General features: G+C 49.3%; 1 protein-coding gene across 1 annotated transcript in view; it reads left to right on the top strand.

Moving 5' to 3' along the window:
• Positions 1–10,470, top strand: part of LOC311528907 (meckelin-like) — a gene marked incomplete at its 5' end in the record, with an annotated part of 30,290 nt that extends 19,820 nt beyond the window's left edge. Inside the window, 9 exon segments of the mRNA XM_084644402.1 lie at positions 1,774–1,904; positions 2,961–3,101; positions 3,618–3,698; positions 4,660–4,776; positions 5,105–5,221; positions 6,615–6,710; positions 8,044–8,146; positions 9,535–9,677; positions 10,151–10,470. Of these exon segments, the coding sequence (XP_084500528.1) occupies positions 1,774–1,904; positions 2,961–3,101; positions 3,618–3,698; positions 4,660–4,776; positions 5,105–5,221; positions 6,615–6,710; positions 8,044–8,146; positions 9,535–9,677; positions 10,151–10,231 (1,010 nt within the window). The 3' untranslated portion in view covers positions 10,232–10,470.
• Positions 10,471–13,562: the final 3,092 nt, after the last annotated feature.

Raw genomic sequence — 13,562 nt, 5'->3', positions numbered from 1 at the left:
GGAGTGCCCCAAGGGTCGGTCCTCGGGCCGGTTTTGTTCGATAGCTTCATTAATGATCTGCAGGATGGCGTGGATTGCACCCTTAGCAAGTTTGCAGATGACACTAAACTGGGAGGAGAGGTAGATACGTGGGAGGGTAGGGATAGGATACAGAGGAACCTAGACAAATTAGATGATTGGGCCAAAAGAAATCTGATGAGGTTCGACAAGGACAAGGGCAGAGTCCTGCACTTAGGACGGAAGAATCCCATGCACCGCTACAGACTAGGGACCAAATGGCTCGGCAGCAGTTTTGCAGAAAAGGACCTAGGAGCTACAGTGGACGAGAAGCTGGATATGAGTCAGCAGTGTGCCCTTGTTGCCAAGAAGGCTAATGGCATTTTGGGCTGTATAAATAGGGGCATTGCCAGCAGATCGAGGGAACGTGATCCTTCCCATCTATTTGACATTGGTGAGGCCTCATCTGGAGTACTGTGTCCAGTTTTGGGCCCCACACTACAAGAAGGCTGTGGAAAAATTGGAAAGCATCCAGCAGAGGGCAACAAAAATGATTAGGGGACTGGAACACAGGACTTATGAGGAGACGTTGAGGGAACTGGGATTGTTTAGTCTGCAGAAGAATGAGGGGGGATTTGATAGCTGCTTTCAACTACCTGAAAGGGGGGTTCCAAGAGGATGGATCTAGACTGTTCTCAGTGGTAGCAGATGACAGAACGAGGAGTAATGGTCTCAAGTTGCAGTGGGGGAGGTTTAGGTTGGATATTAGGAAAAACTTTTTCACTAGGAGGGTGGTGAAACACTGGAATGCGTTACCTAGGGAGGTGGTGGAATCTCCTTCCTTAGAAGTTTTTAAGTCAGGCTTGACAAAGCTCTGGCTGGGATGATTTAGTTGGGGATTGGTCCTGCTTTGAGCAGGGGGTTGGACTAGATGACCTCCTGAGGTCCCTTCCAACCCTGATATTCTATGATTCTGTGACCCCAGGTATGTGCTGAGCACCTTGCCCATGCTGTTACAGCTTCATGGCCAGTGTTACTTGAGCTAGCTACAGCAAAGCTAGCTTTTTGTCTGACTGCAGTGTGGACGTCCCCTTAGGGTCAGATTTTCAGAAATTGCTTTGGGGTTACCTCCATTTTTAGGTGCTCAGTTTCAGCTTGGGTGAAATCTTGACCCTACCAAAGCCAATGAGACTTTTTCCATTGACTTCCACAGCCAGGATTTCACCCCCACACTCCCCATGCTAAGCTGTACTCAGCATTGCAATGTTGAAGTCTCATTTTCTAAAGAGATTAAGGAGCCTGATTCCTCTGTGGGGCTGAGCAGCCCTGTCTGCAGCAATGGCTAAATACTTTTTAATATCTGGGCAGAAGGGATTTAGAAGCACAATCCCACTAACTTGTGCCTAAGTGACTTGGGGACTTCTGAAAATCCCCCCCACCCGAGGTGTCGAAAGCCCAGAAAGAGAGGCCCTTTTTTGAAGAACATGATGATAATCCCTGCTGTACAGCACAGGACTGCGTTGCTGCTGACTTGGCTAATTAGTGTTTATAAAGCACTTCCAGATCCTCTGCACTTCTGGGAAATCAGTGGCAGCTTGGCAGGCGGCTATTTTGGGAGCTAGCTCACCTCTGATTGTAACGATTTCATATCGAGAGTGGTAAATTAATGGAAGTGAGGCTCAGGGAAACCCAACTGTGTGGAGCTTTGTGTCCTAGGAGCCTGTGCCGGTTTTTAAAATAAAGCAAATTGAAATCAGTGTGTTGTTTTCCCCTTAGGAGGGCAGAGGGCCACTTCCTCTGTGAGTATTTGGAGAACTTTCCTGATAGCCAATGAGTGGAATGAGATCCAGACTCATAGGAAATTGAATCCATCGCTTCAGCTGTTTGCAGTGTTACTGCTCCTGGAGGTACGTGGGAGGTGGGGAGAGAGACACCTGGAGGAAGTAAGTAACCTCTGGGATCTGGCACCAACCCATCCATAGTCCCTGGCGCGCTCTGCAGATATAATTCCGGACGTGACACCATGGAAAAGCACTGCCACCATTCTGTGTGTCAGTCTGCAGCTCTGATCATGGAGGGGAACCGGAGGCTTGTTTGAGGTTTCGACTGAGCTTTGGGCAAGGGTTCAGGGAGAATGAGACATGTTTTGTATTTTAATCCCAACCAGTCTGAGCATCTGTAATGAGGCGGCATCTCAGTGACTGGCCCTCTGTGGAATGAGATGGGCTTGCAGTTATAGCACGCAGCCACCAGATGTCTCTGTGTGCTGTGGAGAGAGTGAGTCAACCAGGTTATGGTCACTGGTGAAGAAAGGAGACAAAGCCAGAATTTAGGCTTTGTGGAAGCCTGGTTAATTGTGTCTGTTGTGTATAGTCGTTTATTAAATGCCTCCTTTTAAGGACTGAGAGTCTATGTAGCATGGTACTCTGGGTATGGACCGTTCAGAGCCTGGCAAAATTTGGGAAGTGAGAGAAGAATCCCGTTTCTTGGTTAAGTCCTTTTCCAGAAGCAATCTCTACCTTTGCACCTCCAATTTCTTGCCTCTGCAGTGACTTGTATTTGTGCACCCAAACAGCATTTTACACTTGCAAATTAGGCAGTTAATTATGCACACCATTTGCACAGATCAATGTGGGAGTTTTTGTATGTGGAAAAAAAATTGTGGGCATGAGATTGTGGGCACTGATTTAGAGGCTGGTTGAAAATTTGGTCCCAAGAGCTCAGGAAGCAGGAACCTTTCTATGCCCTGTCCATCACCCTGGGACCTGAAAGCCTTATATGCTGGAGACTTTTGCAGAAGGGTTAGGAATTCAGGGAACAGTCCAGGTTTGCTGTAACCTTCCAGGATTTGCCATGGCCAGTTGTTGTTTATTCATACCTACAATGGGCTTAGGGGCCTCGCGGCCCCTGGAGAACTCATCTCACGTAGGGGTTCTGATTTACTTCACCTGTTTTTATTTCAGGTTGTGGGCTTGAAAAACATCGCATCACGAGACCTGAACCTGGATCTGCACCCCGGCACTGACACTTACCTGGCTGCCTGGAGCCCAGTCCTTAGATTTGGGATTGCTGCTTCTCTCTGGCTGGCACTGGGAATTGCACAGGTTATGCTCTGCCTGTCATGTTGGAAAAGTGCTTTGGGGAAATTTAGGGTGTGAAAGAAGCCAAGAGCACTCAGGATCAGACCCTTTTTGAGATAGGGGAGGCACAGCCAGATATCAAAGTTTTCCTAAGGGTGTGGGTTTAATCTCCACCTAGGCAGCCCAAAGATGGGCAGAAGAAAGAGTTTAGCATTTCATCCTTTCACTCCTCTACTACGGCACGAATGATGGAGATTAGAAAAGGAAAAGACTTTTGGGTCATCATCCAATCTAGCATTAATGCCTGAAACCCTGGAACATCTGTCAGCACTGGCTTTGAGCCGATGTACTTGTGTGGGACTTGAACTTGTGGCCTGGTGGCAAAAGTGTTACCCCCGTGAGCCACGGTGATGGACAAAAATGAGTGCTCCCGAAAAGGTGGGAGGAAAGGAAACTTTGTATTGTCTTGCTTCCCGGGACATGTTATGTGAAACTTCTGCTAAGTCACAACAGTGCAGCTGTGTGTTGCTGTTTCTGCAGGTGGTGTTTTTCATAGGCATCTACGAGCGGTTTGTGGAAGACAAGATTCATCAGTTCGTAGATCTCTGTTCTATGAGCAATGTGAGTCTTGCCCTGGGTTAGCGATGGATCACATGCACTAAAGTCAATGGAGCTGCACCAAATTTACACCAAGTGAACATGTAAAGAGGTGCTGTTAAGATGCAAATTATATTGTAAAATGATTTTGTTTCTTTGTCTCCCTAATAACACCCTCGTTAACTAAAACAGGGGAACTCTAAGATTCTAATTTACTTTCCACCGGACTAGGAAAGGGCTCAATTTCCAGCCAGACTCCCCTTGGGGGTGTGCGCAAAATCTGGACATGCACCACTCTGTGCACACACACACCTTACATTTGCACACCTTGCAACCCGCACTGTGCACACACATTGGGCAGTTAGGCCTGTGGATGCAGGTGTGCATGCTCAGTGGTGTGCATACGAATTTCACGCTGGCACAAAGCAGAGGCCAGCTGACAGCCTGACCCTAAAGGGCTGGGGGCAGTGCCGGGTAAAGTCTCCCATCCACCAGGTACTTTATACTACGTATCAGCTTTCTTCTTATGCCTGGTCACTGTGCTTCCTCCCTGCGCTGGTGGCGTGGCTAGGAACCCACTCTGCATCTTCATCCACTCTTGGATTTCCCATGCGCCCAGAAAGCCTTTTTGGTTTCTTTATACTAATGGTCTATGAAAACGAGCGATTTGGAACAGGTCTGAGGTTGAGGAGGAAACGAGTGAGTAACAGCTCTCCTTCCCTTTGCTGCCACAACTCCCCTTGCTCCGGGTTGATTTACTACCATGAAGAGCTGCTCTGAGTGTATAAGCACTGGATGTAACCCAAGTCTACTCCATAGATTGCCAGCAGCTCAGTGTGTCCACCGCAGACAAAGCGTGTTTGGAAGAGGGGGGACATGGCATCATGAAGCATAGGAGGCTGGTGCACACCGCACGTTTCTGCGCTTGACCTCCAGAAATGTCATGAGCTTCTCATCCTCCACATCCTATTCTCCATCCCTGCAGGTGTCTGTCTTCATCCTGATGCACGGATGCTACGGCTTCTACATCCATGGGCGGAGCGTGCATGGCCATGCAGATGTGGGCATGGATGCCATGCATGCCTGCCTCAGGAAAGAGGAGGTAATCCAGCCACCTTGTTCGGCCTTACTTCCTAGTCACTCCTTCTCGAACCTGCTGGTCTCTGCATCTGGAGGGCTGCCATCCGTAGGGGGGCCAGTGCAGGGTTTACCACAAGGCACAGGAGGTAGGCAGTACTTGCCTCATTTATGTTTTCTTTAATGCAGAGGCCTTCGTCTTTGCCTTTAGCAGTGGGTGACGTGATCCTTGTGCACAGATTCTGGAATCACTCTGCAGAGGACTGTGGGATCTTGGGACCTACGGCCCTATGGAGATGCCAGACAGTATTATTGCCTTTCCCTGATTACACTTTAGTTGTCTCCCTTGGCAGGAGAACCTGTGTCCTCTAAGAGGTCTGGAGGCCAACTCTGACATTCAGACCTTCGAGGTGCTTCTCACTGACAGAGCCAGGCAGCTGTATGACAAGATAACGCAGCCCTTGACAGAGGTATTTTGCCCTTTGCAGGGCTAGCTAGGCTTCTTACTGTTGGCTTTTTCATGCTTTTCTTTACATGGGTTGGTTTTCAATCCTCTGCTCTCGAGATTTCTCAGACAGGAGCAGAAGAAACCTGCAGTGATGTTGAGTTCTGTGAGTGTTATTGCCAGAACCGTTGTGAAGGCTGGTGTTGGAAAAAAAATCAGAACCCTTTCCAGCATAGTCACACCTTAAAAAAAGGATGACGATAAATCCAGCCCTTCCTTAGTGATGATGCTAGAGAATAGTTGGAGTAGCCTGGAACCCTAACTGTGTCTCCAGCTGTCACATGCATTTTACCTTCTTACTGCTCTTCATCTCTCCATCCCCATTTCTGAACTCCCTGCTCCAGGAGACACCCTAACAGAGAACGGTGCACAACTTTCAAAGCACAACGGGAGATGGTCTAAACCTAAACCCTTTGTAACACATTAATAACTGGCCACTGCATTGGTAACTGGTCATATCTTCCTTATGGCGGAACCCTTCTTCACATCCAGTTGATTTCAATGGAAATTAGGAGTCTAAATACCTTTGAGGATCTGTCCCTTATTCCTGTAATCCAAGTGGGGTAGGGTTTTGTGATTTTGATGCTGGAGGTCCCGGATTCGTCCATGGTTCATTACAGCCAGATCCAAACACAGCTGAACTTCCTAGGTGGAGGCTGGAATCCAAACCATGGTTCAGATCTGAATCCTGCAGCTGACCCATCTCTCTGTAATGATCTGAAGCAACAACACCCCTTATCCAAAGCCATCCATTCCAGACTTGACAATTGTGACTTGGGACCCTTTCTAAAGGAAACCCCAAATGAGGCAAGTGTCACTGGTGTCATGCTCTGTTACACACTGGAAAGTCTGCACAGATGCAGGAACCTTTGGGACAGATAAGTTCTTGCCCAAGTCAGGTTCTGATGCTCAAAACCACTAGAACTTGGCTAGCTGAGCTGAGGTTTGTGTTTGTTTGAATTCAAATCAAATGAGCAAATACAATTGCCCAAACTTCCGTGATCCCAATTGGATGAGTTTTGCACAGCTCCACCTGTCACCAGCATCACTCACTCTCACCTGAGTTGAGGTGCATGCTTGCAAAGTCCCTTTGATTCCATTTCTTTAAGGACTACAGGCTGCCCAGCTGCTTGTAACTACATCTTGGCATATGTGGGTCATAACTGAAAACTCCCCAGTTGTGGGTGTCTGCCATGCAAACCAAAGGCTCCAAAGCAGCAGGTGAAAATTGAGCCAATATCCCTGCTGCCAAAGTGAAAATTTGAATGAAAACAAATTATTTTTCCTCAGAAGCAGAGAGCTGAGCTCCCTGGGCTCCCACTGTGAACTGAAAGTGCTTCTGGGAACCTTCTTTGCAGGGCCCGAGAGGCGTGAGAGTCAGGGTCGACCTACATGAGCAAAGACTAAGGAGTTATTACGCCTTGAATCGATTTCTCAGCTCATTCCTTGAACACGTGAGCCCATTATTTGCCTTTTCCAAAGGTCTGGTTGTGTCCACCCTAAGATTTTAGTGGGAACTAGTGGTTGGAGTAAGAGACTGGGAACTGGGACTCCTGGGTTCATTTAGTCTCTGTCGCTGACTCACTGTGTGACCTTCAGTAAGTCGCTGCCCCGCTCTGTGCCTCAGTTTCCCCAGCTGTAAAATGAGGATGATCGTCCCTTTCTCACAGGCGAGTTCTGAGGCTTAATTAGTTGATATTCATGAAGGGCTTTGAAATTATCCGATAAACGGCACTTTAGGAGAGCAAAAAGTTTTATAGGTGCTCTGGACACCAGGCATAGCACCAGGTCTGGTGTCTGATACCGAGGCCAGCAGCTTGCTCATCCCCAACAAGGGTTGAATTTGAGGTCATGTCTCCGATTTAGGTCCCAATGCCCAAAGAGCTGGGGTGGGGGTTGGTTAAATGAGTCCAGGTTGGGCCTACCTCTCCAAGGAACCTCTTGCTCAGCTGACCCCCCCCGTCCCCGGCTGGCTGTGAAGCAAGTCACATGCAGCAGATCAGGGGGTGCAGCCACGAGGTTTGTCGGTAGTATCTGCTCAAATCTGCAGTTCAGGGGCCAAACCCCAACCTCAACTATGCCTCCCACTGCAGCCCGCGGGCATTGCATGCATGGACCTGACGGTAGGAACTGCCCCAGTGTACTTTGTACACGATAACTCCAAACATGGTGGAGTGCCCATTCCCTAGCACCCTGCTGCCTTCCCTGCAGATGGCTCCTGATCCCAGTCACTCTTGGAATGACAAAGAATCCCCTCCTGATATCTACCCAGAACCACTACTTCCCGAATGGGGGAAGGAGGATGCTGTCAGCGATGAGGCGTTGACCAGGAGTTCTGGGGTTCAGTTCCCAGCTTTGTCACGGACTCCCTGTGTGACCTTGGCCAAGTCACTTAGGGCCAGATCCTCCAAGGTGTTTAGGCGCCTAACTCCCCTTGATTTCAAAGGAGGTTAGGAGCCTAAATACCTTTGATCAGTGGTCCCAGTTGCCCACCTGTAAAATGGGGTGAATGCTTCTGTTGCCCTGTCTAGGGAGACTGTAACCTTTCGGGGGGCCAGAACTGTTTCTCTTGCTGAGTGTTTGCATATACAGCGCCTAGCATAATGGAACCCTGCTCTCTGGGAAGATGGTGAGCTCTGAGCTAGATGGACCATTGGTCTGACCCAGTATGGCCATTCTTATGTTCTTCTCTCTGGCCCACTGAGCTATTTGGACACCATGGTGAGGCTGCCATGTGCATCACTACTTCTCCTAACCCCACTGACAGCACTGGCATTTCTCCCCCAGGCATACAGAGATATGGACTACATCGTGAAGGACAAGTTCTTCTTGGAGGGCATCATGGACATGGAGTTCCAGGAAGCGGTAGACATGTCCATTCTGTATACAGGTAGCTCGCTGCACTCTTCTTGGGAGCTTATTTACTCAGATGTGAATCCTCCTGGTCCTCTAATTGCTGGCAGACATCAGCAAGGCGTGGCTGCAGGCTGGGATGCTCAGGGGTTAGCTGCTCTGTGCAAACTGGAAATGTCCTGAGTTAATCACCTAGGCCAGTGGGTCTCAAACTTTTTTACTGGCGACCCCTTTCACATAACAAACCTCTGAGTGCAACCCCCCTAACAAAAATTAAACACCCTTTTTCATATATTTAACACCATTATAAATGCTGGAGGCAAGCATGGTTTGGGGCGGAGGTTGAGAGCTCACAACCCCCCATGTAATGACCTCGTGACCCCCTGAGGGGACCCGAACTCCAGTTTGAGAACCCCTGACCTAGGCCTTGCAGTCACTCGTGCCATTCGGTCACAGCTACTGGGATCCATCACATGCTGATTCAGGTAGTGCTGGCCCGGGGTGGAGATGGGGTGACAGACCTCAACCTGTTGGGAAGGGGTGGGCAGAGCGTGCCCCACTGTAGACTTCCAACATTTGTTCCCAAGTGGAGGGACGATATTGGCTTCTAAGATCCCCGAGACCTCACTACCCAGGATCACTCAGCTCCCCCTTCCTCCTGCAGCTGCCAGGTCTGAGCATCTCTCATTCTACCTGACTGAGTCCTCTGCGTCCTCTGCTCTCTACTAGCTGAATCTGAGAGGTAGGACTTGAGCCCTGCAAGGGTACAGGGGCCTTTAAACCTTCCTGCCAACATAGGGGCTGGGCTCTCTTGGTCAGATTCTGCTCCCTTTGTGCAGTGCCAGAGCCCACTGTCGCTGACTCAGCCACCTGCCCTGGTCTTCCATGCATGAGGCCGTGACCCCCAGCTATGCCCAAGGGCTGCCCAGCTTGAGGAGGACCTGCCCCAGCTGCCTGTGGGTTCAGACACCGCAAGCATTTTTGTAACATTCTCACCTCCTGCTGGAATGGATGCTGCCCTGGCAGGAGCTGGGGGCTCCCATCCCATTGAGACAAGAGGGGGCACTCTCCCTGCCCCAGCCAAGGGGAAGGAGAGCCATGGACAGCACCAAGCCTGTTTTTAGCACAGGAGCTGTGCTCCCCACCCTGCCCCGCCTTCCTTTCACCCCGGATGCACCCAGGAAAAATCAAGTATTCCCCAGTCCAGAAGGAGCAGCATGGTGGGGCGGATTTAGCCCTGTGCTGTTGCTAGGGCTGGGATCATGCCTGCAGGCTCTGTATATAGGGCCATGCCTGTCGTGCCCTCCACAGCAGTATCTTCAGCAGAGTTTAACGGCTCTACCGTGGCCTCATGCACCCGCCTGTGGGGCATGACGTCTGTCGTCCATGACGTCCATGCTCTAAGCAGCTTCTTCCTGCCCCCAGATGCCAGTGCCTTGTTCAGCAGGACTCTCTTCTACAACAACGAGCTGGCCTTGCTTCTCTTCGACACCCTGCTCTTCTCGGTCGTCGACCTGGGAACGCAGAATTTCATGCTGGCCACAATCATCACCTTTGTTGTGCAGAAGGTAAAGCCTGCGGCAGGCGCTAATGCCAAGTGCTAGGTTTTCTACAACGAGTAGGTGTCCAAATGCTGCCCTCATTTGCAAATAGGCTAATCACAGCTAGTGATTTGCCTGCACAGTGATCCAACAAGTGCCGACAATCAAGATAATTACATCATAGGCATTTATGCACCTCCGTTTTTAGACCCGTCTCTAAAAGTGGCTCAGAAACCCATCCCAGCTGAAACGCCCCTCCACTATTGCTGTGTATCCCCTGCTTGGCTGAGTTCAGCCATGTTGAATAGTCAGAATCGCTTCACACTGGGAATCCGTGGCAAAACATAGCTTCTGATCAGATTGTTCATTTCCGTGAGGGCTGCGGTGTAACAGCATCCTTCAGAGTGCTTGGTCTGCCTGTGGGGGTTTTATGGTGCTGCCAGGGCAGGTTCTGGCTAGCCCGAGTCTGCAGCTGTCCACACGCTCTGTTCTGCTTTCAGTTGGTGAAGATGCTGCGGCATGCGCTTGGAAGGAGAAATCTGGCAGCAAAAACGCTAGTAGAGAAGCAGTTTCTGATCTAGAGGTGAATAGGAAGCCGTGGCCACTTACTCCCCTCTTCCCAGTGCCAGCATCAAAGCAAGAATGCCGGGACCCTACAACTAATTTTAGAAGCGAGGACTTTGCAGCCTTGATCCTTCTTGGTCCTTGGCCTGTGAAGGGAGAATGGAACGATCACTGCAGTTTTCCACTCTAGTTACTATGGGTAAAGCTCTGTGCTTCCTACCAGCCCAGGAAACATGCAGCCCTACTGTTATTATTTCTCACTTTAAGTTGTTTCCCAGGCGTATTTTGATTTCACAGCCGAAAGATTCCTTTCTGCTGATCAAACCCTGCTCTGTTATTTAGCCATCAGAATAAGACACCCACGCCCACGGGATTTTTGGTGCTTGTATATTTTTAATTGGGAGACAAAAGGCCACCCTCTGACGCTGACCCTGGTTTTATGGAGCAGCTTTGTTTGTTTCTTAATAGGAAGCAGAAAACATCTGAAAGGAGCAGGGGAATGGCAATCCATGTGCTGTCTACACAATGCATCTGAGCTGCACAGCTCTCTGGTGGGTTCTGCTTAGCTCAGGCAATGGATGCAATCTGCAGGGTAACCCAAATGTAATTTACAAGAAGGGCTCAGTGGGGTCTGATATACCGAGGACAGACCACCTCACACATCCTCTCTCCCTACCTAATTCAAACACCAGCTCAGTCCTTTCCTTCACTAGGCACGAGTCTTATGCAGAATATAGTTTATTGACCTCCAATGGAGGTAAATCACAGGCAGATGCGTGTCCGGCAGATGTGTGTCCAGCATCATTCTGGGCTTTTCTATTCCTTTCATTTGTATTCTACATAGCGCTGTTTCTTTAAACGAAGAGGGGCAGCTGCATTAGACAGAGCAGCTATGTTACACAGCCTGTATTCCTCCAGGGCAGGATTGAGGCTAAAGCCAGGGCTTTGATTTCACTTCACACAGCCGTTGTCTCTGGGATCCACCTGGAGCGCATGCTCTGATTCCAGGGTTGGACTGAGCCTCAGGATTCACAGCCAAAATGCAGGAATTCCAGCTGGTTTTGCACTGACAGCATGGATTCCAGTGGCAACCCATCAACAGGCCCAAGTTCGGAGGGACACAGTCTGGCACACTTAAAATTAAGCACGGGCTTAAGTGTTTTTCTGAATAGGGACACTTTCCTACACTGGAGCCAAACTTCTGAAGGAAACAGCCCATCCCAGAGCAACATGGGCTGTGATGCAAGTGTTGTCTGTTTCTAGGACAAAGAGAACTGGACGAGTGACCAAGTGCTGAAATTGGCAGAGACTCCCATGGCTATAGCAAACAGCCTCCTGCAAAGGATCCGTGCTTGTTTCACTTTGTTTTGGTTTGAATATATGAAGATTTAGTGTGTTTGCTGCTAGGAACATTTATTTTTTAAAACAACCACGTGTTGGGTTTAAGCCTGTTTTAATTTTCTCTAAATCAGTGACTACATTTAATAAAAAATACAAAAACCACCAACTTCACTGATGGTCTCAAAACACCACCACCATTTCACGGGTACAGAATGAGATAGTCCCCAATTTATGAAGGTCACATCAACAGAGTAAAAGCTCAGCAGGTCTCCACATTAGAGCTCTTACTAATAAGGGCTTGTCTACACAGCCACATCCAGGAAAATTTATCCGAATTAACTAAAGGGGTGAATCTGAAGTGGATTAATTAAACTGCATTAAATCCCTTTGTGGATTCTGTTGTTCAGATTTAAAGTGGCTTTAATGCAGTTTAATTTAAATCACTCTGGCAGTGAATTCAGCTATGCTGCATTAAGGCCACGCTAATTCTGAAAGAGGGTGTTCATATGGGGTTTAGTGAGGTATAACTAATTCACTTCAAATTCACCTCTTTAGTTAATTCAGATTAACTTTCCTGGATGGCCCTGTGTAGACAACCCTAGGCTCCTGAAGGAGTGAACTGGCACTAATCTGCTCACCTCCTTCAAATCACTTGATTTCATAATATGACCTCAAAGTTTTCCTCTCAAGGTTGCTTTATTCTTTCCAACAGTCATTCTAGGGAGAACCCATTAATTACAGAACCATACTCTAGGGCTGTGCATGTCTGTCACCTTCCAGCCAAGCATGTGAAAGCCCCTCAGAAACACCCCCGAGATGTAAATATGGTGGATCCTGTTCTGAAGCACCTATCTCGCCCCATGCATTGTATAGGGAGCCTAGGTGCCTTCCATTTTACATGGGGAAATGGAGACAGACAGGAGTGGTGATGTGCTCAAGGCCATTCAGTGAGTCAATGGCAGAGCTGGGGATCGCTCCCAGGTCTCCTCAAACCCGTTCTGGTGCTTTCTATTGCTAATGCGGTCTAAACAAGCAAATAACAATCAGTAAATAAATGGGCTGGTGTGTAGCCCTATGTCCCCTGTCCACTTCCAGGGAGCTTGACAACATTTTAAAACAAAGCAGGTTGAAAACAAACTTAAGGAAGCACATCTTCACCCAGTGCATAGCAACCTGTGGAACTTGTTGCCATGGGTGATGGATATAATAGGTCAGGGAAAGCTAAGCCTCCCCTAACCCAGGCTGTGGCCCCACCGCTGCTCCACCTTGAGACCACACCCTCTCTCCCCCTCACCACCCGAAGCCGCAGGAGCTCAGCTTGGGCCAGTGGCCCGGGCTTTGGAGCAGCTGGGGCGGGCAGATGGGCCAGTTCTTGGGGTGGCTCAACTAGGGCTCCTCTGGCTATTGGGTGTGGGGGCCTCAGGCTCTGGCAGGCAAGGGGGGGAGAAGGGGCAGGGTAAGAGCAGGGCCTTGGACAGAAACGGGGGGGCTGGAGGACTAGCCTCCCCACATGGGGCGTTCATGCGCTGCCCATGCTTCTTGCCATAGGATGTTGTGAAGGCCAAATGTCTAACTGGGTTAAAAAAAAAACAAACAACTAGATAAGTTGATGGAGGATAGATCAATCAATGGCTGTTAGCCAAGATCATCAGGGACACAACCCCATGATCCGGGTGTCCCTAAATCTCTGACTGCCAGAAGCTGGGACTGGGTGATGGGGATGGCTCACCGATAATTGTCCTGTTCTATTCATTCTCTCTGAAGCATCTGGCACTGGCCACAGTCACAAGACAGGATCCTGGGTTACATGGACCATTGGTCTGACCCAACGAGGCCATTCTGATGTACTCCATAAAGCTTGGTGGCTGTGCGGAGCAGCACCCCGGTCAGAATTCCTGCTTCCTGTTGCTCAGGAAGCCCATTGCACTGCACAGCGCTGTGCCCTGCATAACAGGTTTCATAAGACGCATAAACCCCCCAGCTGGCTGAGTCTGGCTCTCCCATGAC

This window comes from Lepidochelys olivacea (assembly GCF_965140295.1).
Source record: "Lepidochelys olivacea isolate rLepOli2 genome assembly, chromosome: 12".
Lineage (NCBI taxonomy): Eukaryota > Metazoa > Chordata > Testudines > Cheloniidae > Lepidochelys > Lepidochelys olivacea.
This window is presented reverse-complemented; position numbering and strand designations above follow the sequence as displayed.